The 27,138-nt window shown below is 40.7% G+C and overlaps 1 protein-coding gene across 4 annotated transcripts in view; it reads left to right on the top strand.

Annotated features, from left to right (window-relative positions):
• SORCS3 (sortilin related VPS10 domain containing receptor 3) overlaps positions 1-27,138 on the top strand; it is a 580,244-nt gene that overhangs the window by 289,659 nt on the left and 263,447 nt on the right. For all 4 annotated transcript variants that reach the window (XM_032880553.1, XM_032880561.1, XM_032880570.1 and 1 more), the window contains exon 4: positions 5,052-5,210. In XM_032880553.1, the coding sequence (XP_032736444.1) occupies positions 5,052-5,210 (159 nt within the window). The remainder of the gene's footprint in view (positions 1-5,051; positions 5,211-27,138) is intronic.

Below are 27,138 nucleotides of genomic sequence, written 5' to 3'. Positions count from 1 at the left end.
GACAATTCACATACACTAAACAGCCAGATCCATAGAGACTGGTCATATGAGGTTCTCACCCCTAGTTCAGTGATGCATTTAATTCCTTCAAGGGTTGGAATCTTCCTTTGAAGAGAGGGGAGTGGTCATTCAAAGTCACAAATACATTTAGCAAATTCACAATTACCTACTGATAGGTGTTCATGGTGGCAGTGTTTGATATATGCAAATAGAGTGCATTTTTCTTAAAATATTCCCAGCAATGTAAAATGCAGGTGAAATGTAGTTTTTTTTCTCTTTTACCCTTTCATGGTTTTTCTAATTGTGTTAAAAAAAAAAAAAAACACCACACCAAAAAACAGCTCCTAGGAGATCTGCTCTCTCATCCAACTCTTCAAATGGTACAATACAGTATCATGAACTCAGAGCATGATTGTTGTACAGCAGCTCTCTAGAACTTTATCATCTTGCGCGTCTGCAATTCTGTTCACTGAACACCAACTCCCCTTTCTTCCACCACCAATCCCTTTCATTTTTATCCACAAAGCTCAGGAATGATGGGAGCCAAGAGGGAGGCATATAATCCCCAAATTGCTTCAATTTGTCTCCAGCCTGCTTGGCATCGCTTCTTACTTCAGCTGTGCTCTTACCTAGGGTGATTTAAAGATAAAGGTTAATGTTTATTTAGCAGTTATGCTTCTCTGCTAAGCTCTTTGAATCATTATCTCATTTAATCTTCTCAACAGCATTGTGAGTTAGATACAGTTATTATCTTCTTCTATTTTAATAGATGAGGTAAGAGACTTGGAAAAACTGGGTGATATCCTCACCTTCACACACAAAGTAGTAAACTGAGGATTGGACCTCAAGCCCGGTGCCCCCAGAGCCTATAGCATTAGTAACTCTCCTAAACCCAATGTGAAATACCCTTTTCCCCTCCCAGTACACACATATACTCCCACTGCAGATCTTAATGTCAGGAAAAGCTGGATAAAGAATCAAAGCGAAAAGAAAGCAAAAGCAAAACAAAACAAAATCTCCAATGGAAACGCTTTCCCATTCACATGGTCCAAATCGCACAAATGCAGAACTCACGGACATCTAAAGGCATCGCTGTCAGTTTTATACTATATACATGGAACTAAAAATTAAGGGGCAAAGGTTGTACATTTCTTTGTTTCAGTAGAAACAAACTATCATAACTTCATAAGCATCACCTGCCTAGTTCATAAATTCAGTCCACAAACACATTTAATTTGGGTACAATTAAAAAAAATCTAATTCTACATGTTTAAAGGAAAAGTGTGCACCTTTCATGTTGGCAAATTCCTCGCCACTCCTTGTCTTGCCTTTTTCTCTTCATTCACTTATTTTACCTGCTTTGCCCTCTTAAGCATTTGCATTTGAAATCTCTGCTTAATAGTAAAAATTGGGGTGGATATGGGATGGTTTTATTTACATATGTCCTGTATTAATATATAATACCTGTATTTTACCTTAAGAACAACTTCTTACGAGGTATTTGCTCTCACATTATATTTATCTTAATATTATGCCCCCCCTTTTTTTTTTGCACTAACATTTTATTTCCTCTTTGGATTCCTACTTATTTAATTCTTCTTAGTCTCTAGGCCAGGGGTGGCTATGAATGAGAGGAGGAAAGGGGCTTTCTTGAAGCTGTCTTTTTTTTGTTTTGTGTGTGTGTGTGTGTGTGTGTATGTGTATTTCTTAGAGATGCTTAAAAAAAGGATGAAGCCATGCTTCTCTGACTCCTACTTGCCCCTTGGTAAAGACCGTAAAATACTGTGGTTTGAAGGTCCAGGAGGTGTTAGGGTTAGGGACAGGTGGTGGCATTTGGGCCATTCAGAGGAGGTAGTAGGTGAGTTGCTTTCCTCCCTTGGGCCTCAGTTTCCTTGTCTATAAAACACAACTGATGATAGTTCACCTGATCTGTGTTGAGGGTTTGATAAACTAGCTGGTGACCTGCCCAGCATGGATCAAAATCCAGAACATACAGGTTTCTGTTTCCCTTCATTTCATTCTTCTCAGAAATTGGCATTGAATACAGACACCGCCAGTGATATCAAAGTATATAAAAGGATTTCTGATGAGAATGTCAGAGAAAGGTTGCAATAAAAATGTGCTCTTGCCAACAGAAGCTCTCTAAACCCACCACGCAGTGTCAATATGCCTTATGTATGAATTCATTAATGTTTGCGTGTGTGCTACTATACGTGGCATCCGTGTATGTGGGAGCGTGTATTTTGTGTGGCACACATACACGCGGCATTTGTGTGTGGATAAATGTGCCTATGCAGGTGTGTGTGTGTGTGTGTGTGTGTGTGTGCATGCACCTGGAAGGAAACCGCTGGGAAGAGACTACATTGCACTAGATACTTGATGGTACCCCTTATTCAGTATATAGTCACTCACGGTATATAAAACGAAGTCCGTTTATGATGTTGGTCTTATCTTCTAATTAAAATCATAGGCATGAGGCTTCTTTATACCTGCATAAAATAAGCAGTTTAATTTCTCTGCACCAGGGAAAAAACAATTTCATTGCCTGTTATGTAGCCCATCAGCACATGGTGGGAAGCAAGTCTGGGTGGTGATGAAAGCTTCATTCCTCCTCGGTGTGTGTGTCCTCTCCGACTTGGGGAGGAGCACAGATGCATCCCCTGAGGTGTTCTCGAGGGTAGTGGGGGTGCTTTTATCTGCTGTCCCTACCCCTTCACAGTCTCAAGGGGGGGTTGAAGCTATTCTGTCTATGAAAAACCCATCCTAGAACATTTGCCCCCAATTATTCACATATGAATGAAAAAGTAATACTGCATCTATTCCTTAAAAATTTGCTGATAACTAGTAATAACTTATTTCAACAAAGCCAAAGCAAATATTTGAGAAAAAGAAAGTAAGCTTGTTTTGGAAGCTATAAAGGAGTAAAAGAGGAAAAGGACTACGAATCCTCGCAGTGAAAGGGATTGAATCTGTTTTAAAGCTTACTTTATAATAGTAATATATACTATGGGTAACATTTAAAAAATCCTGCTATTTAATAATTTTATTTTATAAGGTATGGGAATGGTTTTTGGCTTTATTTTGTACTTTGGGGCCTGTGATTCCCCCATGTGTAGAAGTAACCCTAACGACTGGTGACAGCATAGCCAAAGGCAGGAAAAACTCTAACAGGAAATAAACTCATTTGCTCATTCAGTCAGTCAGCAAACATGAGGTACTCGAAGAAGCTGGGTCTCACTGGATAATAAAGGTCAAAAGGGCAGTGATGCTGAGGAAGCCAGGACAAAAGTAGGGGGTAGAGTTTGTTAGGCTGTTTTAGGGATTTTAGAATATAGAAGATCAATGATAAGCCATCTAGTGCTTTTATGTAGGGGATGTTGGAATAAGATTTGTTTTATAGGATAGCTGTTCTGGCCACAGTGTGACAAAGTGGATTGAGGGGCAGGAAGGGACAGCACTGAGATTGACTAGGGATGCTTTACAGTAATCCAGTGTAGAGATTATCACAGTTTGGACTATGGAAGTTACAATGGCAGGAGGAGAATAGATCTGATTTTAGAGCTAATTAATAGGTAAAATACATGGGGTTCAAAGACTAAGTAATTTTCAGAGGTGAGTGGGAAAGTAGAGTCAAGGATGAATCTCAGGTTTTTGGTTTTATGTTGAATCATTTGTAGAAACATGAGCTGAACCAGGCAGGACGTGGTGGGAGAGGGATAGGAGTGGGATCAGGTGCATTGTGGGGCATGGTGAATTTGAGGGGTTTGTGGACTTCCAAATAGAAGAATCTGCCGGGAAGCTGGGTCTGAGACGTAGAGGAGACCTGAGATCCAGATTGAGTTTTTGAGTTATCCCCAGAAAGATGGTAATTAAAAAATAAAGAAAGAAAAGCCTGGAAGAAGTTGCTGAGGAACAGTGTGTTGGGTAAAAGAAAAGAGGGTCTAAACTGACGGGTTAGCAGTATTATAAGGAGATCTGAGAAGGAGCAAAACAAATCTAAAGGAAGACAAGATGAGGATGACGCTATGGAAGCCCCTGGAAGAAAACGCTGCAAGAAGGATGGAATTGGCATTGGCATTAAAGACTGTCAGGATGTCAGCTGTGGGAAAGGTCTGAGTGTCTCAGTTCTGTCGGACGAAATACTGGACAGTCAGTCGTGTGTTTAGTGAGAGCCGTATCTTTGAGGTACTACAAGTAGAAGCCAATCTGCACTGATGTGAGGGAGCTTTTAGGTAAATACTGAAAGGTCAATGATAATTATAGCGATCACTTGTAAGACTCTGTTATGCCACGTGCTCAAAGCCATTTTCAGATATCAAGATACTCAATTGTTGCTGTGGAAACTGAGGCCTCTAGAGTTAAGTAGGTTTCCAAGGTGACTCATGATGAACTGAGAAGCGTCGAATTTGAATCTCCTTCCTTGGATGCCAAAGCCTTTGTGCTACATCATTCTGTCCATTTGGCTTGGGAATGATGCACTTTTTGGAGCAGCAGTCTTTGCCCCAGGGGCCTTGGGGATATGGGCTTTGGAAGTTATGTGGAACAAAGAGATCATTGAAACCACTTAAGTCAATTAAATCACTCAAACAATTCATTTGGAAAGAACAAAACAAACAGTGGGATAAGATGCGTATCCTTTTCAAGACTAAAGGGCAGTAAGAACAATCGTGTGATAAGAATGCCTTGGAGAACTGAGGGAGGGAGCGAGGGAAGGGGCTGTGTGATGGTCTCAAGGTCAGGGGACAGAGGACCCTAAGAATATGCTCCCAGTACTTAAAAGATGGACATCAACAATGAAAGTACCTATAAGATGGACATCACAACATGAAGCCTCATTTGTATGCAGACCTAACATGCATAATATTCCAGCTCCATTCAGCAACGAAGGACTAAATCAGGGAAAAAAATGCCAATATTTCATGTAGAGACCCACATGTCCCTTTCTGTGCTGTGATATACTGTACAGATGACTTTATATTTATGCTTCAATTTCTTGTATTTATTCTCTCATGCTAACTCCATCTGTATTTTCTCCCCTCTCCTTTCTTTAGATCATGCTTCTTAGTGATCCTGAAATGGAGAGCAGCATATTAATCAGCTCAGATGAGGGGGCCACCTACCAGAAATACCGGCTCACTTTCTACATCCAGAGTCTCCTCTTCCATCCCAAGCAGGAGGACTGGGTGCTGGCCTACAGTCTGGATCAGAAGGTGAGCACACACTGTTTTTATTCACATCTTGTCACCCAGGTACCACCTGGTGAAAAGCTCTTGTTTACCTTGTCCTAATTTCAGAGGGTATCCGGTGACGTTTCATCATTCCCGCCGGGCACCTTTGGTCCACGGCAATGAACTTTCCTTCCTGCTGTTTAGTATCAAAATATGCAGGCAGGTACATGTCACTTATTGGCGGTGCTGTTTATCATTTTAGGCTTAAGATGGTTTCCTCTATAATTTTAGTCATTTCACCTGAATGACCCTGTGAAGCAAGTAGGAAATGTGTATTCATAGCGATTTTATAGTGATTGTAGTAAATGCAGGTGTAGAAGGGCTAAGGTGTCTGTTCAAGCCTGCCCAGCCAGTAGTTGGAAGAGCCAGAGCTGGAATGAATGTTGTCAGATTCCAAGTCTAGGGAGTATTCCCGCATACCGCATTGAGTAAAATTTGAATATACCATTGTTCGTAGTTTAGCAAAGGAAGGAGTCTCAAACATGTCCATTTTGTTGTTTTCTCCAGTACCTTTAAGATATAATGATCCAACAAGTCTTCCTCTTTGAGCTCAAGATCATTTATCCAGCTGTGTCCTTGACCTTGCCTCTTGTATGTCTCCGAAGGCTCTTAATTCAAGGTTTTCCAAAAACAGACTTCTGCCCTCCCTTGAACAGAGCTGGTTCTCTTCCAGTGTTCCCTGGTATCGATTTGGTTGTATCCATTTGTATCCATTTGGTTGCAAAAGTCCAAGACCGAAGAGGAATCCCTAACACTTCTTTGTTCTTAACCTAGTATCTGTAACCTATCATTTTGTCTCCATCTCTTAATTCCGTGGACTTCTGTTTCCACCACTACTCAAACATCGGTCATATCTGTCATTTGAGTAATCACCGGAGTCTCTTCCAGTGTGTTGGTTCTATAGCCCGGATGATCTATTTCCCAAATATAGATCTTTGGATCTCCACATTTTTTCCTTGCTCACAGAAAAAAGACCACACAGTCCTCTATAGAATCTGCTAGGACCTCGTTATCTGGTCCCTCCTCTGATTTGACTACTTTTACTACTTTCTCTTGAATGGCCTTCTTTTAGTTCTCCCCAGTTGCCTCCCTGGCTCCATTTCCTGGGCCTGGAATCTTCTTCCCTGAAGTCACCTTCGTTGCTGTCAGATCTCAGATCTAATATCACTTCCTCAGGATGTCTTCCCTATAGTCCCTGACAATGTTCAGTGCTGGATGGTGTAATGCCATCCACTTCCCCTTCAGAGGGTGTGTCATGCATGGGATTTGACGTTGACTTACGTGATCTTCGAATTATCTGTGCTTCTCCCCAGACTACAAGCTCCAGGAGGGCAGGACCAGGTCTGGTTTTGCTCTGATGTAGCACCAGTACTAGCACAGTGCCTGGTACTGGATAGGTGCTCAGTAAGTATTTGTGAGGTGAACGCATTAGTGGAGGAGTGCAGAAGTGCTGTGGTCATGAGCCCGGTCAACTTGTACTTAAGAAAAGGGACTTTAGATTATCCTTCTTTGTATTTCCTTAGTAGAGAACCTTAGTACAAACTATTATGTAATCATGTTCAGAAATCAATCAGGGAAAGAAAATAGATAATTCTAAGCACTGCCTTGTGTAGGGATATCCACAGATTAACCTTAATTGAAATAGCTTTGCTGCTCCTCTCTTAAATCCTGAGACAGTGGCTCTTCAGTATGTATTTGAATATGTGATTGCAAGTGTATATTTGTGTGTGTGTGTGTGTGTGTGTGTGTGAGAGAGAGAGAGAGAAAGACAGAGAGAGAGAGAGAGAGAGAGAGAGAGAGATGTCAGCACCTTTAAACAATAATTTCACCATAACCTTTATATCTCTCATTAATGGAGCCTCATGGTGGGTGCCGGGTGCTTAATGCAATCCCCTGAGGACAGCCACATGACATTTGCAAAGCACAAACCATTGCAAATACATTTCTTTCATGGCATCAAGTGGATAGTGTATGAAAGACTTAGCCAAATGTCAGGTAGTCTGTGAATTTGGATGTTTTTGTATTGCTATGAATTTTGAAGCTATATTGAAAAAAATAAATTTGGGGGCTATTGTTAAAGGCTGGATGGTAATTTATGGAGAAGGACACTCAGAAGTTCTAAAATATGTTTTTATTATTACAGAAACAAGCTAGATTAGACATTTCATGCCAAGAGGTTGATAAACCAAGTGCAGGGGTGTATCTGGAAGGAATATCCCTTTCCCCCATCTCCATAGCACTGAGAACATCTGGGGCATTGCTCATGAAGTAGTCTTGTGGGTATAACACTTTCAAAATACTTTCAGGCTTGGTGGCTGCTTTTTTACATAGTAAAAAATATTTGGAAATGTGGCAGTGGGTGTTGATGGATTTTCCTAATCACACTGCACATTTCTGGATGTATTATTCCTTAGGTACTCTTTCTTGTTGACATCTTTTGCATAAAGTGGCTGAATGTTCTTCAGGCCCATAAAGTTTCTAGCTGGTGCCCTGCCATTCTTTTAAATAAATGGTGTGAGGAGGCAGACGATGCCCCTGGCAACATTTGCAGAGTTGGCATAAAACACCTAGCCTCCATCGTCCAGGGTTTAGAAGAGTTTTTCTTTATTTTGGAATAATTTATTGGTTTAGAGTCAAGGAGAGGGATGTTATGCAGCAGTGGACGGAGAGTTGAGATTGATACACCAATGTCTTATTTGAGACTGGAACCTTCTCTGATGTGCATGCATTGAGGCAGCTGGTTTCTTCTAGAGAAAATGAAAAGTATTAGTAGGAAGGTAACTGCAGCATCAAAGGGAGATGTTTGTGGTGAGGAGTGAATCAATGTTTCCATTATTGTGCCTTTGATGAAATGCACTAGCAATTTCTTTAGAATCTGTAAGGCTATCTCGTTATGTTGTATGTATTACAAAAGACCTAATTGAATGATATTTTAAAGGGACAATATCCACTTGCTTTACCTTCCAGATTGCTACCTCAAAGCTGCAGGAGACTTGCCAGATCTCACTGGGTAAAGGCACTGCTGAAGAATTAAGGAAATACCTTCTGCATAGAAAAAAATTGTAGCTAGAAATGGAGACATACATATAACATTGTGTTAGTTGAGAAGCTGGATGGCAGGTTGTGAGTCAACTAGGAAACATGGCTACCTTGTACTGGTCAAGGTCAGGTTCGGGGAGATCACCCAAGCCTCCCAACCCCCAAAGCTGCAAAGGGTTGGGGAGGTAGAGACATATGCACCTTGCACATGACCCTTTGGAGGGCCATGGCTCTCCACTTTTGATGTGTCATAATATAACAAAGTTATTCTTTTTTTTAAAGATCTTATTTATTTATTTGACAGAGAGAGAGAGAGAGAGAGCGCACAAGCAGGGTGAGTGGCAGGCAGAGGGAAAGGCAGAAACAGGCTCCACGCTGAGCAGGGAGTCCTATGTGGGGCTAGATCCCAGGACCCTGGGATCATGACCTGAGGTGAAAGCAGATGCTTAACCAACCAAGCCAACCAGGCGCCCCTAGCAAAGTTACTCTGTTTCCTGTTCAACTTGACCTGGGCTTTTGACCAAGTCCTTCATTCTGGCTATCATAGGAGCTTCCCAATTCCTGCTAATTCCTGTGCCAGCTCCTCTTCCATCCTACAGATTTTCTTGGCACTTTGCATTTTGGTATAAAGGAGCTCAATACTTACTAAAGACGAGAAATCCTTTCTTGGCTATATGAATCTTTGAAAATGCTTTATGAGAATCTTTGCAAAACAACCGGCAAAAGTAATAGGTTATGGTTGATCAAATTGGAATAATAAAAGGAAAGCTACTCCTCTCCTCTCCTCTCTGAATCAAAGCCCTAGACCATCTTTGGGGGGCTGTGTATTTACAGTTATTTGAGAGTCAGGATTCTCTTTTGTTTCCATCAGGCTATGGCCTCACTGATGACTGAAACTATACTCTGATGTTTTGGATTAGCTGGAGGGCTCAATAATATTATTCCAACTGAGATTTTTTTAAAAAGACTTTGAGATTGGTTTTGAGGATGTTACAGTCCTCTAAATGGATAGGTTTTGTTCTCATTGCTGTAGAAAGCTGGATTTTTAAACATTCTTCATTTTGACAAGAGACTTGGTGTAGTTTTTTGTTTTTCTCCTCTTCTTTTTTCTTTTTTTAAAAGTGGGTACATGCTCATGTATTCATGGATACATCCATCCTGGCACAGGGAGGGGCCTTTCACAGGAGACAGTGTTGAAAACAGCTATTTTTCTGCAGGAGAGGTGGAGTTACAAAACTCTCTATTATCATTTATCTTCTTGGCCAAATGAAACTTTAACACATACAACTGGCTTTGGAGATCAGAGATGAGGAACTCCATGGGATTTCACACTGTTGTTTTTCAGAGACTTCTGGGCTAGACTGGTCTAGGATTAACAATATTTTCAATGTAAAAGCCACTTCCTGAAACACTAACACATGTAAAGAAGGGTTGCTCTTGTAGAAGTTGGGCGGAGTAGGCTACTATGTGTGTTTTTCTGTCAGTTCGTTTTGCTTTGTTTTTGATCACCTGCTACCAGCAAGTTCAATAGTAGTTGACAGACTGACAAGCAGGTTAAGGAGCTGATGCAGTTTTGGGCATGGTCACTGGCCAAACAGAGTCCACAGCTGAGGAGGTGATGGTGGTTCCATGCAGGCTTTGCTGGCTGGACCCCTTCTGGGGTCCTACATGAACAGGGCACTGGCGAATTAGAGTATCTGGAGTGTGTAGGGCCTGAAAATTCCAAAGGAAGTTTAAACCCATACTTCGGGAATGCTGGATACCAATGATGCTGTTCCTTTCATTTGTATTCTCTGGTAAACCCTCAGATTAGAAATGTAATTGTATTCAGAGCTCCGGGATTAGTAGGTGATGACAACGTTCCTCAGGAACCATTGGCAGAGACACGCTTTATATCTCCCCACCTGGTGGGGATAAAGCTGCTGGGGATTAACTAGGGATGACTGTGGTTTTGAAGCATATCCTCCGTAGAATGAGAGTACTACTGAAGGGCACCTTCTGTTTAAAAACAAACATTGCAGTTTCATTAGGTCCCTTCCATGCCTATAAAACCATTTGTGTATCATTGAAGAGAAAGAAAATCCAGAGCCCCACTCACCTATGGCAAGCTGACCATGCTCGTGAAGAGATCTCATGGGTACAGTGGGGGTGTGCTGTCTCCATCACCATAGAAACACCAGTTTTCATGAGGCCACTTTCATGGAGGTAAGAACAGACACAGTAGGCCAAGAATAGCCCTATTTCTTATTAAGGAGGTGGGGCGACCTCTGGGTTATTCAGATATGACCATTAATCTGTCTGAGCTGGGTTCTGAATTTCAAAACTAGTGGAATGTACAATAGTAACTTGCATTCAGTGAGGGTTATGCAGTAAGAATCTCTCCCCATGGCAACTTGGCTCATGAGAACATTAGCTCAAAGGAACAACCTTCAACACAGCTATGGATCTGGTGGCTTTTGTCTTCCCAAACCTGCTTCTCTGTATCATGTCCCGGAGTTTCAGCGCTCTACCTCGACCTTCTAGGTGTCCATTTTGGTAAGCTGACACATTTCTGTCAGAGAAAAGAATATTTGCTAGAATAATTAATGGATGATGCAGCATATATATGTATTAGCTGGGGTATTCATGACCTTTTATCAACACCTTTCCCAAAGCAATTAGGCTCTCATGGTAGAAGTTCCACCAAGATGGTATTTTGGGGAAGGAGGTGATTTTGCAGCTTATAGGTGGGAAGGACGTGGAGCAGCTTCACAGCCCTCTCTGCCCTCATTCACCCATTTCCTGTGTGGAGTGACCGTGTCTTTACACATGTCCTGATCCTTTGTGTCCATGCTGCTCCCTCTTGTCCATAGTTCTGAGCCTATGTTTCCAGTTTTTCTGTTGGACTCAGGACTTCTGCTTGTCCCTTACTGGACAAGCCTCTCTAGACTTAGGAACCTGTCTACCTGACCCGACGGTACCTTCTATACTGCCTCCATAGTCTGCCTCCATTTTGGCCACTCACCTTGGTATGACAGCTCCTGATCATTTAAGTCAGGGTCAGTCTCCAGACCTTTGAAGGCAAGGTATAACATATATATAGGAAAGTACACATTTCATGGGCTTGATGAATTTTCATAAACTGAATTCTCCTATCCTATGAAACTAGCAACCTGATTAAAGGAGCATGTTACTGGCTTCCCACAATCCTCTCGTGCACTGTGCCGTCATTTATCCTCCATTCTCGGGGGGCCGCTATCAGTCAGGGTCGTTTTTTTAAAGATTTACTTATTTACTTGAGTGAGAGAATGAGCAGGGGGAGGAGCAGAGGAAGAGGGAGAGAGAGAATCCTCAAGCATACTCCCCTCTGAATACAAAGCATGACCTCAGCTGAAATTAAGAGTCAGATGTGTAACCGACTGAGCCCCCTGGGTACCCCTGTGGATGTCTCCTGATATACCTTGTGGAAATGTCTTCCAGGAAGGCAGAGTCACTTGCATGACCATCAAAACTATGTCAGAATATGGGTTTTGCCTCAACTTTGCCAAAATGATATTCTCCTTATGGCACAGAAAGGAACACGTTTTTGAAAACGAAACCTGTGAAATTAATATCAAAGGGGCATTTTTTGAAAGTTTCCTTATGAATGCTCTGGATGAATTGGGCTTACTCAACATCATTGGATTATTGACTTTGGTTCAATCTAATTCTCTAAAGTTAATATTTTTGAAATTCTCCTTCTCTGTCAATTTCCCTCACCTGCCATCTCCTAATCTTTCTTCTAAGGAATTCATCTTTGTCTTTTCCTTCACCAGTTTAGCCAGAAATCAGCTGCATGACATTACAAATGATGCTGACTGGGGCAAAATACACACAGGGGCCTGGCTGGCTGACCCGGTTAAGTGTCCAACTCTTGATTTTGGTTCAGGTCATGATCTCAGAGTTGTGGCATCGAGCCCTTCATCAGGCTCCTCATTCAGCTGGGAGTCTGCTGGAGATGCTCTCTCCTTCTCCCTCTGACCATCCCCCCACCTGGCACATGCTCGTGTTCTCTCTCAAATAAATAAATAAATTTTTAAAAAAAATGAGATATACATTTCATAACTTTGATCCAGTGATCCATTAACTCCCGTTCTGAGACTGTACCATGAAAATCATACCAAATACCACAAAGTTTTAGGTAAGATGATGTTTATCACAGTCATTCATAGTGGGAAAAAATGCTTTGAATCTTACTGAATGCCTAACAATAAGAGACTTTAAATCACGGTCCATACATGCCAGAATGCTATGCAGCCATCAAAATGGTGGTTATGATGATCATGTAGCAACATGAATACACATTAGCTCCTATTTGATACATATATATCTCAGATTACATGGATAATATATATACATACATATATATTCATTCTTGAGATATGTTAAGTAGTACTATTTATTTTTTTTAAGATTTTTTGTTTATTTATTTGACAGAGATCACAAGTAGGCAGAGAGGCAGGCAGAGAGAGAGAGAGAGGAGGAAGCAGGCTCCCTGCTGAGCAGAGAGCCCGATGTGGGGCTCTATCCCAGGACCCCGAGATCATGACCTGAGCCGAAGGCAGAGGCTTAACCCACTGAGCCACCCAGGTGCCCCTAAGTAGTACTATTTAAATACAGATGTGCAAAAAATAAAGTAAGAGAAAGGGAAGAAGAAAGGAAGGAAGCAAAGAAGGAGGGAAGAAAAACTTTAAAAGGAATGGAATTTGGATTATTCCCAAGTATTTCCTGCGTTCTCTTCAGATGATGGAATTATGTTTATTTTTTTCCCATACCATTTGTTTTCTAAATTTTCTATTATTTCATTAGATTAATTTTATAATGGAAAAAATTCTGAAAAATAATGTACTTTAAATAACTTACGTTCAGTCCTAGTTGTAGGATAGTGCTCTTAAAAAACATTTTAGGGGGGGCACCTGGGTGGCTCTAAGCCTCTGCCTTAGGCTCGGGTCATGATCTCAAGGTCCTGGCATTGAGCCCCGCGTTGGGAAAAAAATCTTAAACAAACAAACAAAACATTTTTAGGTGTGAATAAGATCACTTTAGGTAAAACTGTCTCAAATCATTATTTAAATACTTTTTTAAGAGGCAGTGTGGAGCAGAGGGAAGTTTCCCTGAACTCAGAATACACTGAGTCTAAGATTTCTCTTTTCTTCAGCTTCGCTTTTCACTCTGGACCCTTTTTAACTGTGAAGCTCTAGGAATTATGTTTTCTCTCCTCACAAAAAGTGCACTCTTGTTGGATAGAACCTCCATCTGTGTTATTTACAACTCAGCGATAGATACAGGTTTTATTATTTAGAAGCATCTACTATAGATAGATGTTAAGGAAGTGATTCATTCTGGTAGTTTTTCAGATGAATTTTGCGACTATACCCCAAAATTGAATTAGTATTTGGTTATTTGATTTGACAGCTGTAATGGAAACAAATACTCTGGAGGCAAGGGGTGGATTAGGTCTGTGTTGAGTAACTCTGACACGCCCGTGTTATGTTATTCAGTGCTGGACAAGTAGGTGCTTCTCAGAAAGGGAGGCCTGTGTCTTTAAATGACTCCTCTGCATGGGGCAGTGACAAGTGGTTTAATGTACATTATTATATTGAATTCTTGTAGGAGTCTGCAGGGTGGATAGTATTATTTCCAAGTTACAGGTGAGCGTATGACTCTTGAGAGCGACGTTAACTTGCCCAAGGTCACATAGCCAGTGAGGGGCCTGGCCTGCTCTCTATCCTAGGCTTTGCTGAGATCCCCCCGCTACGACTCACCACCACACCTCATCCTCCCTAGTGGGTAGACAGATTCACCACCACATCCGGCAGAAACACGTATGGGCCACTTCACACTGAATCCCAGCCCCAGAAAGCGCTGTAATAACGAGACAACAAAATCAGCTATGCCAAGACTCGACCTTCAGAGGAATCCAGTGGTTCTTCTGTCACATCCCTCAGCTGATGGCACTTTGCAGGATGAGACCTTGAGGCCGGAAGCCATCAAACTGCTTACTGATGTTAGGCCATAGGACTAATTAATTCTGCCTTCAGCAGAAAAAATAAACAACAAGGCAGTTGTGTTTCTTTTTCAGGTTTTGTCCATTTTTACTCTCTTTGCCCATCAATTTATTCCAACACGTGGGTTAATATGTAGATTAAACCAAAGAGTTTGCCATTTAAATAGGTAATACTATGATTTGAAGTTTTTTAAGGAAGTTTATGGAGACAACATCTTTAATATGGTAATGAAGATAGAAGTTGAAATCATTTAACTTCATTTACAAATCATGAATATGTATTATGCTTTAAATGAAAAGAAGGGCTAAAACAGATATAGTGTTTGTTCAATTTACTAAAGAGAAGACAATTTGTCAAGATTTTTTTCCCCAAAATTCAAGCAATATGCAAATGTAGGAAAATCAGACCCCCATGTTAATTCCATGGCATGATGAATATTTTTATAATCCTAATTAGTACCAGTCATTTAGTCTAGCAATTTCCCCCAATCTAGCCAATTTGAAATTAAAATAGATGCCTTGATTACAAAACTCATTAGCACAGAAGCACCCTTCTCACTAACCAGTTCATTTAAAATGCACAAACTGAATGAAGTGTGGAACACTTGTGTTGTCAATTGGCATAAGTGAAGTGAGTCTTAATTGGAAGCATTGTGAAGTATTTGTATTGCTGCATGTTTCATTGCAGTATAATATATCATTCATTAAATGTAACAAAAGCAACTTTTAAATGGTTTAATTAAGCAGAGTTGGTGCACTTGGTAATTTTTATAAAGTCGAATGTCACAATTGTTTGCATTTGAAGTCCTGATGGGTATTAATGTCAGGAAGACGAAGTCTGACTCTGCATTCATCACTCCGATTATGTGAAGAATGGCAGGTTTAATGTGAGAGGAGAAAATTAAATTCTAGAACATTGACTTCTTACTTAAAAGTACCCACATGCGTATTGTTGTCATGCACATGGCTGTGGAAACTCCCAAAAGTGCCTGATTTCTGGCTGGGGTTGGAGAAGGAGGGCTGAGGATTAAGAGTGAAATGGAAGGCGCAAATAACAGTTGGAGATTTTTCTTTTTGTCATTTCTTTTTTAATTTTCTTTTTTAATCAAGGGAGGAAGTAGTAGGTGGAGAGAAACTCTACCCAATATATTTTCATCTACTCAAAAGAGCAATAGAGATGTGTGGCAGTGCAGATTGACGTTCTGTCTAAGCCAAATGTGGTGGGAGGGGGAGAGGTGGGGGAAACTGGCTCCAGACCAGGGAAATGCTGGAAATGGGGACTCCACAGAAGTCCTGAGCTGGAGCCAGATAACAAGGAGTTTGAGGCTGCTTTTTGCATAGAAGTTTACGGAATGAGTTGCCATAATGGCGGTCCTGGATGCATCAGGTATAAGACAAGCACAGATGCCACTGCTCTGTTGATATTTATTCTCCGTGTATTCCCGATGTCAGCTGTTACCTCATGTTTATGGACTATTTCAACCCCACATCAATGGGGATGCAAAACTCAGCCATGTCATTGGTCTAATGTAATTTTAACAGACACTGTTGATGTCCTGCCCACATGCATTTGGTATTTCCACTGACATCTGACTGCTAGGATTTGCATTCTTTGCTGGAAGCCTGTCTCCAGACCCTCTAGAGGCTACCCCACTCTGCACGTTACGCATCAGAAGGGCCAGGGAACCAACATGTGGGAGTGGGCCTCAGCCAGGGACCAACAGAATTTGGTGTATAGATCCTCTTGTTCCCTCACTTCTCCCGTGGGACAACTCTGAGCAAATGTTCTACACTTTTTTTTTTTTCCAGAATTTCCCACTGCACATAAGCCTTGGTTGCCCAGAGTTAGCTGGCTTTATAATATACCATGTATTGACGGACTTCCATTGCTTGGATAATTTCTCTACTCTCATATTGTCTCCCAAATTAATGACTTAATACTTGGGTCATTGACTGCCCCCGGGGAGGAACTAGAACCAACTATGCCAAGTTTTGTGATTAGGTGATGGTAGCTGAAGAATTCTGGAGTCAAGGATTGTAGCCCATAGGTTTCCACTTAGGAAATTCCCTTCAACATTTCTGCATCCCTAATCTCTCTTCTGTCATGCCACCCTCTGGTGAGGAAAACCAGAAGCTGAATGATGCCCCCTCCCCCAGTGAGCTCCACTTCTCAATCCCCAGAACGTTTCCCGACAGGGCAGGAGGACTGGGCAGATGTGATTAAGTTAAAGACCTTGAGATGGAGAGAGAATCCTGGATTACCAGGTGAGCCCAGTGTAATCGCAGGGTTTCTTATAAGAGGAGGTCAGAAAAGGAAGAGTCGGAGAAATGTGACAGTGGAAACAAAGTTGGACTGATGCTCTTTTAAAAGATGATGCCGTGATGGGATGCCTAGGTGGCTCGGCCAGTTAAGCAGCTGCCTTCTGCTCAGGTCATGATCCCAGGGTCCTGGGATCGATTCCCTCATTGGGCTCCTTGCTCAGTGGGGAACCTACTTCTCCCTCTGCCTACAGCGTCACCCGCTTATGTGCACTCTCTCTCTCTTTCTCTCTCTGACAAATAAATAAACGAAATTAAAAAAAAAAAATCATGCTGTGAGGGCAGGGAATGCAGATGGTCTCTAGAAGCTGGAAAAGACAAGGAAGTGAATTCTCCCCTGGAGCCTCCAAAAGGAATTGCAGCCACATGGATACCTTGATTTTAACCTGAGACTGATTTTAGATTTCTGACTTCCAGAAAATAATTATAATTTATATCCTATAAACTCTACTTATATTTATAAATTAAATTTATTCTGTAAATTATAAAAAAATAATACATTTGTGTTGTCTTCAGTCACTAGTTTTGTGGTAGTTTGTTATAGCAGTGATAGGAAGCTGATACCCTCACTGACCCTTCCCACAGCCTCAGTAAGTCTTCTGCCCTGCAGCAGACAAAATCCTCAGCTTGTCTGCACCTGCTTCTTGGATGCCCGGGTGTCCACAGACCCAGACTCAGGCCATTCAGGCTATACTTTGATTCCTATCTACATTGACCCATGAAGTCCTGAAGTAAGAAGAGATCCTCATGAGAGGAATTGTGGTGGGGAAAACAAACAAACAAACAAAATTCTTTTTCTTGTCACATATTGTATTATTTTGCTACACTTATTATTTTGCTTTGCCTTCATGGGTATCATAGGCTAGGTGGATTAAACAATAAAAATATAAGGTCTCATGGTTCTGGAAGCTAGAAGTCTGAGATCAAGGTGTCAGCAGGATTGGTTTCTTCTGAGGTCTCTCTCCTTGGCTTATGGATGGCTATCTTCTTCCTGCTTCTTCACATGGTCTTCCCTCTATGTGTATCTATGTCCTGGTCTCCTCTTCTTATAAGGAGACCAGTCATAGTGTATTAGGGCCCACCCTAACAACCTCTTTCTAAGTTAACTCTTTAAATGGCCTGTCTCCAAATACAGTCACATCCTAAGGTACTGGGGTGAGGACTTCAATATATGGATTTGGAGGGAACACGGTCCACCTATAACATATACACATGTCAAGGTTGGTGAGTGATGGATGTCTTATTGAGCTTTGGGTCTCTACTGTCCTGTGTGAGGGGAGAGTAGGAGTACCTTCCTGCTTTGTAGCCTGAAATGTTCCTGAGACATGTGGAATGGAACCAATCACCAGGAAGGAATTTCAATGGTGGGGAGGGCAGTAATGAAGTGAGGGTTGGCCTTACCCCTAAGGTGAAAATCACGGCCACGTGAGAAGTCCTAAGACTGGTCAGGAAGGTTTCAAACTGATCTTTGGGCTTAACTCTGGATAAAGTTAGGAAATCATAAAGGACACAACAGAAAAGATGGTGCCCAGGCCAAGGAAACCACTGAGAAGAACTTTGAGGAAACAGTCTGAAAGAAGTCTGAGATGGAAACTTATCCTTTAGAATCATGGCTATGTGCTTGTATAATCTAGATTTGTTTAGTTTGGTTTTATTTTGGTATTTTATTTTTATTCTTTCTTTGCACTTGAAAATGTCAGTAGATCTCAGATGTGCCAGAAGTTACAGAAAGAGGTTTGGTTGACCTTAATGTGTTACAGATCTTCCTCTTCCTCCTCCTCCTCCTTCTCCTCCTCCTCCTCCTTTTCCTTCCTCTCCTCCACCGCCTTCTTCTCCTCCTCCTTTTTCGTCTTCTTTTTTGAGTATAGTTGACACGTGACATTACATTAGTTTCAGGTATACAACTTAGTGATTTGACAAGTTTATACATTATGCCATGTTCATCACAAGTGTAGCTACCATCTGTCCCATTACATGGCTATCACAGTATCATTGACTATATTCCTTATGCTGTGCCTTTATTTCTGTGACTTACTCATTTTCTAACTGGAGACCTGTATGCCCCTCTCCCCTTCACCCATTTTACCCAACTCCCTACCCTTCCTCCCTTCTGGCAACCATCAGTTTGTTCTTAAAATTGATTGTTAACTTCCTTGCAGTTTGGAGGATAAATTTAGCTTAGCACATAGACCATCAAAGTTTGGATCCTGTTTAACTTCCTACCCCTTTCCTTAACTCATGCCACAGGGCCCTCCTGTTTCACACCAGAATACCTTGGCACATGTGCTTCCCTTTCTTCATCTAGCTAGTCCTAAAACTCAGTGCAAATATGACTTTCCAGAGAAAGCTTTCCCTGGCCAACATTGTCTGTGGAAACATAACTAAACTTACCAAATTTTTGAGAAAAATCTGGAAAGAAGCTCTTCATTTCAGCATATGGAAAGCTTTTTATTTTATGGTTTTACATAAGTACCTAAGAGATGGAGGGACTAATGTTTTTCTTGGTGTTTACAACACGCAGTGATCTTAAATTGTCCCCAGATAAGAAATAAATAGGACTTGGATGAAGGTAATCATTGTGGGGTTGAAAAGAAAGGGGACAAATGATACAGTGATTTGAAAATAGAAGCAGACTTTGTGACTGCATAAAGTCACAGGGAGGAAGAGTGCCTGATGACTCTGACCATGACAAGAGCCAAAGGACACCATCGATCAGATAGTCTGATTGCCTGAAAAAAAAGTCTAAAGCCGAGGGCTGTGCCCACAGCATGTTTCATTCCTGACAAAGGAGATGCCTGTTTCTCAAAGCACAGGGCGATAGAGGGGAGGCCCCGGTAGGCATGGCTGCCAAGGTGTACCGTGGAGGCGATATTGACCTTCCTTTGTGGTCGCTTTTCCCGTTAGCTGCTTTCTGACATTTAGCCCCAATGCCTCCCTCGGCTGCTAAGAGTGCCAGAGGCAGCAGCCAGCACCGTAGCTGTCTAAGTTATTGAAACAAGGTTCTTTAAAATGGAGACTTTTTAATTTAAAGTGCTTGGTAGAGATACCAGAGGTTGTAATCTAGAAGCTTTGTAATAGGCAACTGGGGAATGAGCAAGGAAAAAAAGATGTATTAACTTTCCTTTCTTCAAATACTGTTGTACTAATATTGAACTTGAATGTTTTCATAATTAAGATGTGGGAAGGTGGCTGAGGAATGCACTTTCCCATGTCTATCAGTCCCGGATGGTCTCTGAAAAACCTTCTAGCCCAGAGGCTCTAACCCCCGAAGGGAGCTTTCAAATTTCACCAGTAGCTCATTACTTGTGATATAATCTGTCTACCTTAAAGTTTATACGGTCTCTTTCCCTTTTTTGATGCTGACAATACCAGTTTAATCATCAGGTAAAAAGCCGATATTCTTTGTGTAATCTCCACGGGAGGTATCACACCATTAATCATTAAAAGTCACTGAAATTATGCCACAATGTTTGTCTTTTTTCCTTTCTGAAAGATCCTTGTTTCAAAATACTGAAAAAAAAAAACTTTTTTTCAGGTGAAAAAATGATAAGATAAATGAGAAAATGAAATGCATAGAGAGCAAAAACCATTTCTTTGCTTTTAAGTGTATGCCATTGAAGGTATAAACAACCTGCTCTTTATCACACCGATACCAGGTCAAGGATATTACATTCACCACATATTTACTGAGAACTTACTTGGTGCCAGGACCTAGGGATTCAGTAGTGGAGGGTACTGATACTAGCTCTGCAGTCAAGGAAGGAGAAACATTGATCAAATAAGTAATTGGTGGCAGTTCTGACAAATGCTACAAAATGGAAGTATTGATTGTTACAAGAGCCATATATTGGGGGAAGATCTGACCTAACCTCAGAAATGTTTGACATTATTGCTGTACTCAAAGAGTTAAGATATTCTTTTGACGTAAACATTTTTAAGTGCTCATAAGCAATATTTAAAATAAAGCTAAGACCATTGTAAGAGCTGCCTTCATATTTCTTTTTCTTTTCTTTTTCTCTTTCTTTCTTTCTTTCTTTCTTTCTTTCTTTCTTTCTTTCTTTCTTTCTTTCTTTTAAAGAGAGAGGGTGATGGGGAGGGGCAGAGGGAGAGGGAGAGAGAGAATCTTAAGCAGACTCCATGCCCAGCCTGGAGCCCAACACAAGGCTCAATCTCACAACCCTGAGATCATGACCTGAGCCAAAATCGAGAGTTGGATGCTCAACCCACTGAGCCATCCAGGCACCCCTAGATGCTTTCAGATTTCTGTAAAAACTTCATCTAGGTACAATGACATTCAGTAAGCACACTAGTTAAAGTGTATGCACGGAACGAGTTTTGACATGGATATACCCACACAACCATAACTATAGTCAAGAAAATGAGCATACCCATCACCCAACCGCACTCCAGAGTTTCCTTGTGCCCCTTCATAATTCCTTCCTCCCACCCTTCTTCATTACCCCACTGCCACCATAGTCCCAGTTGCGGATTTGCTCACAGTCATGATAGAATAGTTTGCATTCTGTAGCATTTCTGTAAAAGGAGTCATACAGTATATACTCAATTTTTTGCATGGCTTTTTTCTCTTATCATTATTTTGAGACTCATTCATGTTGCTGTGTGTATGTGTATTTATTTATTTGCTGGGTAACATTCCATTTTATGGAAAAATCAATGTTGGTTTACTTACTAGCCCACGAATGGACATTCTCTGTGAATCGAGGTTTGGGCTATTACAAATAAAGCTGCTGTGACCATTCCTGGGCAAGTATTGCTATGGCTAAATATGCTCTGATTTCTGTTGGGCAAATGCCAAGTGGTGAAATGACTGAGTAGTTGGTAGATACAGCTTCCAATTTTTATGAAAATGGCAAACTATTCCAAAGTGGTTGTACCATTTTACACTCCACGAGGAAGAAATGCGGTGTGCAGGTGCTCCACATCCTATTGACACTCATTATGGCCTGTCTTCTCAATTTTAGCCTAGATTCTAATAAGCAGGCAGTTGTATCTCACAACTTTCACTGTCTTAGTAAGTCAGCTATTGTGAGCATGTTTTCATGTGCTTGAATACAATCTCTTTATTTTCTTTGGTGAAGTCTATTTTGTCCAATGAAAAATTGTTTTTGTGTTATTGTTGAGTGTTGAAAGTTCTTCTATATTCTGGATAAAAAGTCCTTTATTATATATGTGTTGCAGATATTTTCTCTACTATCATAGCTTGTCTTTTAATTCTCTTAACAGTGTCTTTCAATGAAGAGAAGTTTGTAATGTTGAAGTGTAATTTGTCAGTTATTTATTTTGGGGTCATGCTTTTAGTGTCATATCTAAGAAATCTTTGCTAAGTCAAGGTCACAGGGATTTTTTTTTTCTTCTCATTTCTTGAAGTTTTATAGTTTTATGTCTTAGATTCAGAACTATGATCTATTCTCAGTTAAATTTGTACATGGTGGGGCGCCTGGGTGGCTCAGTGGGTTAAAGCCTCTGCCTTCAGCTAAGGTCATGATCCCAGAGTCCTGGGATCGAGCCCCGCATCAGGCTCTCTGCTTGGCAGGGAGCCTGCTTCCTTTCCTTTCTCTCTGCCTGCCTCTCTGCCTACTTGTGATCTGTCTGTCAAATAAATAAACAAAAAATCTTTTAAAAAATTTGTATATGGTGTGAGGTATGAGATTAAGTTTATTATTATTACACATCTCCATTGAGTTGCATTTGCACTTTTGTCAGAAATCAATTGTCCATATACAGGTAGGTATTTTTCTGGACTCTGTTCTATTCCATTCATCTAATGTTCTGTCTTGACATTAGTAGTGCATTACTTGATTATCATAGTTTTATTAAAGTCTTGATGTCCAGGAGTGTAAGTCTTCCCAGTTTTTCTTTATGGAAGTTCTTCTCATCATTTTAGGTATTTTGCATTTTCATATGAATTTAAGAATCAGCTTGTCAATTTCTACCCTCAGAAAAACCTTCTGGAATTTTTATTGAGATTACATCAAGTCAATAGATCATTCAGAGGACAATGGACATTTTACAAACGTTGAGTCTTCTAATTCATGGCCACATTATAGTTCTCCATGTATTTAGGTTTCCTTTAATTTAACTCAGTGATATTTTATGGTTTTTAGTTTCTAGATCTCATACATCTTTTTCCAGACCTGTCCCTTAACATTATAATAAATGTGATTTGAAAAAAAAAGTATTTATTTATTTTATTTTATTTTATTTTTTATTAAAAAAAGTATTTAAAATTCAGTACTTTAATCTTTATTGGTACTTTATACAATAAGTAGAAAAATCAGTAAGGATGTGGAAAAATTGAACAACACAATCAAGTAACTTGACCTAATTGATTTTGATAGAACATTTCACCCAAAAAAAGCAGAACACACATTCTTCTTAAGTGCATATGGAGCACTTACCAAAATCAGCCATATTCTTGTCCTTAGTGACTGACTACACTTACCATAACTCTTCACTCATAAAATGGAACTATTTTGACTAGTTTGAGAGAAGTATGAAAATTACCTAATGTGTGAAAAAGTATTTTGAAGCCATTAGAGAGACTTTGAGAATCAAGAATTAATAGTGGAAAAAATCCTTACTACTAAAATGTGACTTTAAAATGTCAAGTCAGTACAAATCTCCGCCCTCACATCCCATTGTGTACTTTAGTTCAGTGGAGAGAGACTGAGACAGTGCAGTGGAAGATGAAAAAAGTGACTTTGGGGAGGATGGTTCTTGGAAAAGGTGTCAGATTAGTACACGGAAAAGATACCCTCCACACTGCAAACAGCAGCCTAAGTAAATTTATGAAGGTTGGGAAAAAGAAGTACAGCTAAGATGAGTGAGTACTTTAATTTTGCTGGGGTGCAGAGTGCATGATGGAAGTAATAGGAAGTGTGGTCAGAAAGTGAGTCTGTGGTCAGCCTGGGTGGGGGGCGGACTTGGTATTAACCTAGAGAGTTTGTGCTTTATTGTATTATAGATGGGAAATTATTCCTTTTCTTTCTAACACAGTCCATGTGGGGGTGAGAACTGCCTATTTAAAATAACACAGGGCATTTGAATAAGTCATTTCTTGACCATGAACTAACCATTAAAAAACCAAAGAGAACTTCAATTTTGTCTTTAATCAGTGTCATGTGAACCTCCAATTTGTTTCAGAATTTCAGATGCAAAGGTTTTTCTCTGACTCTGTTTCTCTGGTGTGAGACTTATCTTTCCATCGATGGTCTTATCCCAATGAAGAAATCTATTTTAGACCAGGTGATAACCTGCCTCTAACACCCCTCTAGTGTAGTCACCAGAAACAGCCCTTTGTGGATGCTTCCAGTCCTTGAAAGGAGGAGAAAGCACATCAGAGATTGAGAACGGGGAGATGCAGATGTGTGTTATTTGTTTTCTGGGGATTGTCCCTTCGAGATTATTCTATAGCGATGAAAATCCAGTACACAGTTTAGCATTTAATAATTTCCCATTCTTCAACATTTGTTTCATGTGTACATCTTGGCTCTGTAACAGAACCCCAACTTCCTCATGCCAGAGCCTACCTTTCCATTCTGCAGATCTTCACAGAGGACTTGAAGGGTTTAAATAATTGTATGCAATGCTTATGTGGCTATAATGATGAATCAGACTCAGACCTTCCCTGAAGTAGCTCGGTCTGGTGTGAGGTAAAAAGTCATGAACTGTTAATTGTGTCCGGTGCCTTTGGAACCATAGGAACTTTCTGAAGTCACCAGCGGGGGAGGGTGTTTGAAGACTACAGAATATTAGGGGGAGGAATCTGAGTTTTAAAGGCTGAAGGGGATTTCACCAAGGAAAGGAAACTGCTAAGTGTACTTAGGTACAAGTATGCCCAATGCATGTGGGGTGACAGGCCAGTTATGAAGAAAGAGGTTCAGTTAAGAAGAATTGGTCCTTAGGGGACACCTCATAATTAGTATGCAGCTGAAAAGGGGCCTCCTTGAGGGAAGTAATCCTAGGCTCTGGAAAGAGAATTGGACTCAGAAATTCTGGATTTCATCCTATGCTTCTCTTTTTCCAGATGCATTGCCTTGAGTGGATGGCTTAGCCTCTCTGAGCCTACTTCATTTTCTGTAGAATGAGAATAATGATAGGGAGCTCACAGGTGTGTTCGAGAGTCCTATGAGAAAAGGTGTTATGGATATGTTAAGTCCTTTCTCTGTGTGACATTCTGCCTGCTGCCATGCCCCACAGCTGAGCAGATGACACCACTTTTCATATGATTTGGTGTCTGAGCTGGCTGAGCTAACTTTGATCTTCTCCTCCGGGCAGTTATTTGCTTGTTTTTAAATCTCTTCTTTTGCTACTTTGAATTTTAACTTCTCTAAGACTTCAGGGGGTATGTTCTGTTGGGTGAAGTTATCTGCCAAGATTCTTTGGAACTTTAGTCTCCTCAATGCCTGCTTGTCCAGACTCAAAACTGGAAAGGCCAGAGGTCTCAGGCAAAGGAGACCGACTGGGTAATAGTTGACTAATAGGACTATATATCATTGATGACAATTTCCCAGCAGAAGTCATCAGCCATTGATTAATATGGAGTGTGGACTTCTGTGACTGGGCTGTCTTTGCTCAAGTCACAAGCTGGGCTTCTGACTCCATTTGCAATTCATCAGGGTCCATGTTCTCTAATTACAGAGTTGAAGACAGCAGTCCTCAGATTATCCAGCTCTTTCTCTTTATCATGGAAACATACACAGAGGAGGAAGTTTATGACAACGTGCAAACTATGACATTTTTAGCATTTCAATTGTGCCAGCGTCTCTTGGTGGTGTTCCGTTGGATGGCTTATGTGTGTGCATGAACTCACACTCTGCTACAAAATGAAATGGGGAGAAAATAAAAACCTACTTATCATTTCTTTAATTAAACTCTTTTGTTTTTATTAATTCGTCCAGGTGTAGGAGTTCACTGTACATAATCTCACTGGTAAATGTTTTGTAGTAGTAATAGTAGTAGTAGTTTTAACCTCTTTGCTTTTTATTTTCATAACTAGTTCTTATAGAATTTTGAGCTGGATAGGCCTTGAGTGGAGCTCCCCAGTCCTCCATATTTTAACTCTGGTCAGCAGCCACAGAGCTTCTGTTTACATACCTCCAGCTTCAGGGAGCTCAGTCCCTCAAAGCAGCCAGTTCTGGTTTTGGAGAGAGTTCTGATTACTAGCTAAGGCCTTACATGCAAATATTAAAATATTCTTGGGGTCCCTGGGTAGCGCAGTTGGTTGAGCATTCAACTCTTAGTTTCAGCTCAGGACGTGATCTTGGGGTCGTGGGATCAAGTCCCACATCTGACACCATGCTCAGCACAGACTCTGTTTGGGTTTCTCTCTCCTTCTCTCTCTATCCCTCCCTACCATGTTCTCTCTCTCTTAATAAATCTTTAAAAAAATGAAAATTTTCTCTCTTTTAGTTTCCACTGGAAGTAGTTTCTTTTTATGTTCTACCTTGTTCAGACACTCTGTTCTTTGAAACTTCAAAGTCCCCCCATCTCCTTAAGAAAGTCCTCCAAGCCGGTGACAGAGCTCAGGACTTGCCTTACTCCTGTCCTCTGAAGAACTATTGTCTCTTGTTCTACATAGTAACATCTGAACATGCCAGACTGGCCCTGTTGGTAATAAGTCTGGAGGGTTCATGTCCCAGTGGTCCAATGTTGGCCTTTTAAGCACACACAGAATATTTGAAGAATGCCTTTTGCACCTAAACTTTGGCTTCAGGTCGTGGATCAAGACCATTAAAGTCCACTGGTAGAGTTGGGCATTCCTAAATGGTTCCGAGCTCTTTCCCACTATGCTACTTCTCTCATCCTTTTTTGATTTTTTAACCACATGGCCACCCTCATGTGGTAGGCAGAAGAATTTCCTTTCCCTTGGACCTCCCTCCCTTTGTTTGGTCCTTGGTCCTCTACTATTGCTTCTGATTTTTTTAAATAATTTTTTTTTATTTTTTTTTTTTTTTTTTTTTTTGCAGTAGTGAATCAATATGGTGGTAGCATAAAGTACAGTCTTCCTGAAATTCAGTTCTGGTCATGCACTCCCCAGCTGAATCAAATGAATGAATGAATGAATGAATCAATCAATCTATGAAATGCAACAAAGCCAAAAATAAATGTCTAAAACCAAGAGGAGACAAGGACAGAATCTTGGAACCAGTGTTTAGGGTATAGAAGAAAAGACAATGGGGAAAATTAGCTAGTGAATACCTAATATATACTAAGCACTGTGCTAAGGTGCTAAGTATTTTACATAGGCTAGTTTTACTCCTCCAGCCTCTCTCTGGTCCATTCATTAATTCCATTAATTTCAACTTCATAGTGGTTTTTGTGTATGTGTGGTTGTGTCTGTCTTTTAAGGGTAAGTTCATCTTGCCTAGTGTGCTTTGTTACAAGCTGCCCTGGATTATAAAATATCCTCCATAGGTGGTTTCCTTTTGTTTTGGCTTAAGCTCTAGGAGTATCAGTGGACATAGACAAATTTACATATATTTGTCCATGGTAGATTTCTACATC

The sequence above is a fragment of the Lontra canadensis genome, unplaced genomic scaffold (genome assembly GCF_010015895.1).
Source record: "Lontra canadensis isolate GAN:19392208 unplaced genomic scaffold, GSC_riverotter_1.0 scaffold3, whole genome shotgun sequence".
In the NCBI taxonomy this organism is placed as follows: domain Eukaryota; kingdom Metazoa; phylum Chordata; class Mammalia; order Carnivora; family Mustelidae; genus Lontra; species Lontra canadensis.
Note: the sequence above shows the minus strand (reverse complement) of the source record. Positions and strands in the feature narration are given on the sequence as shown.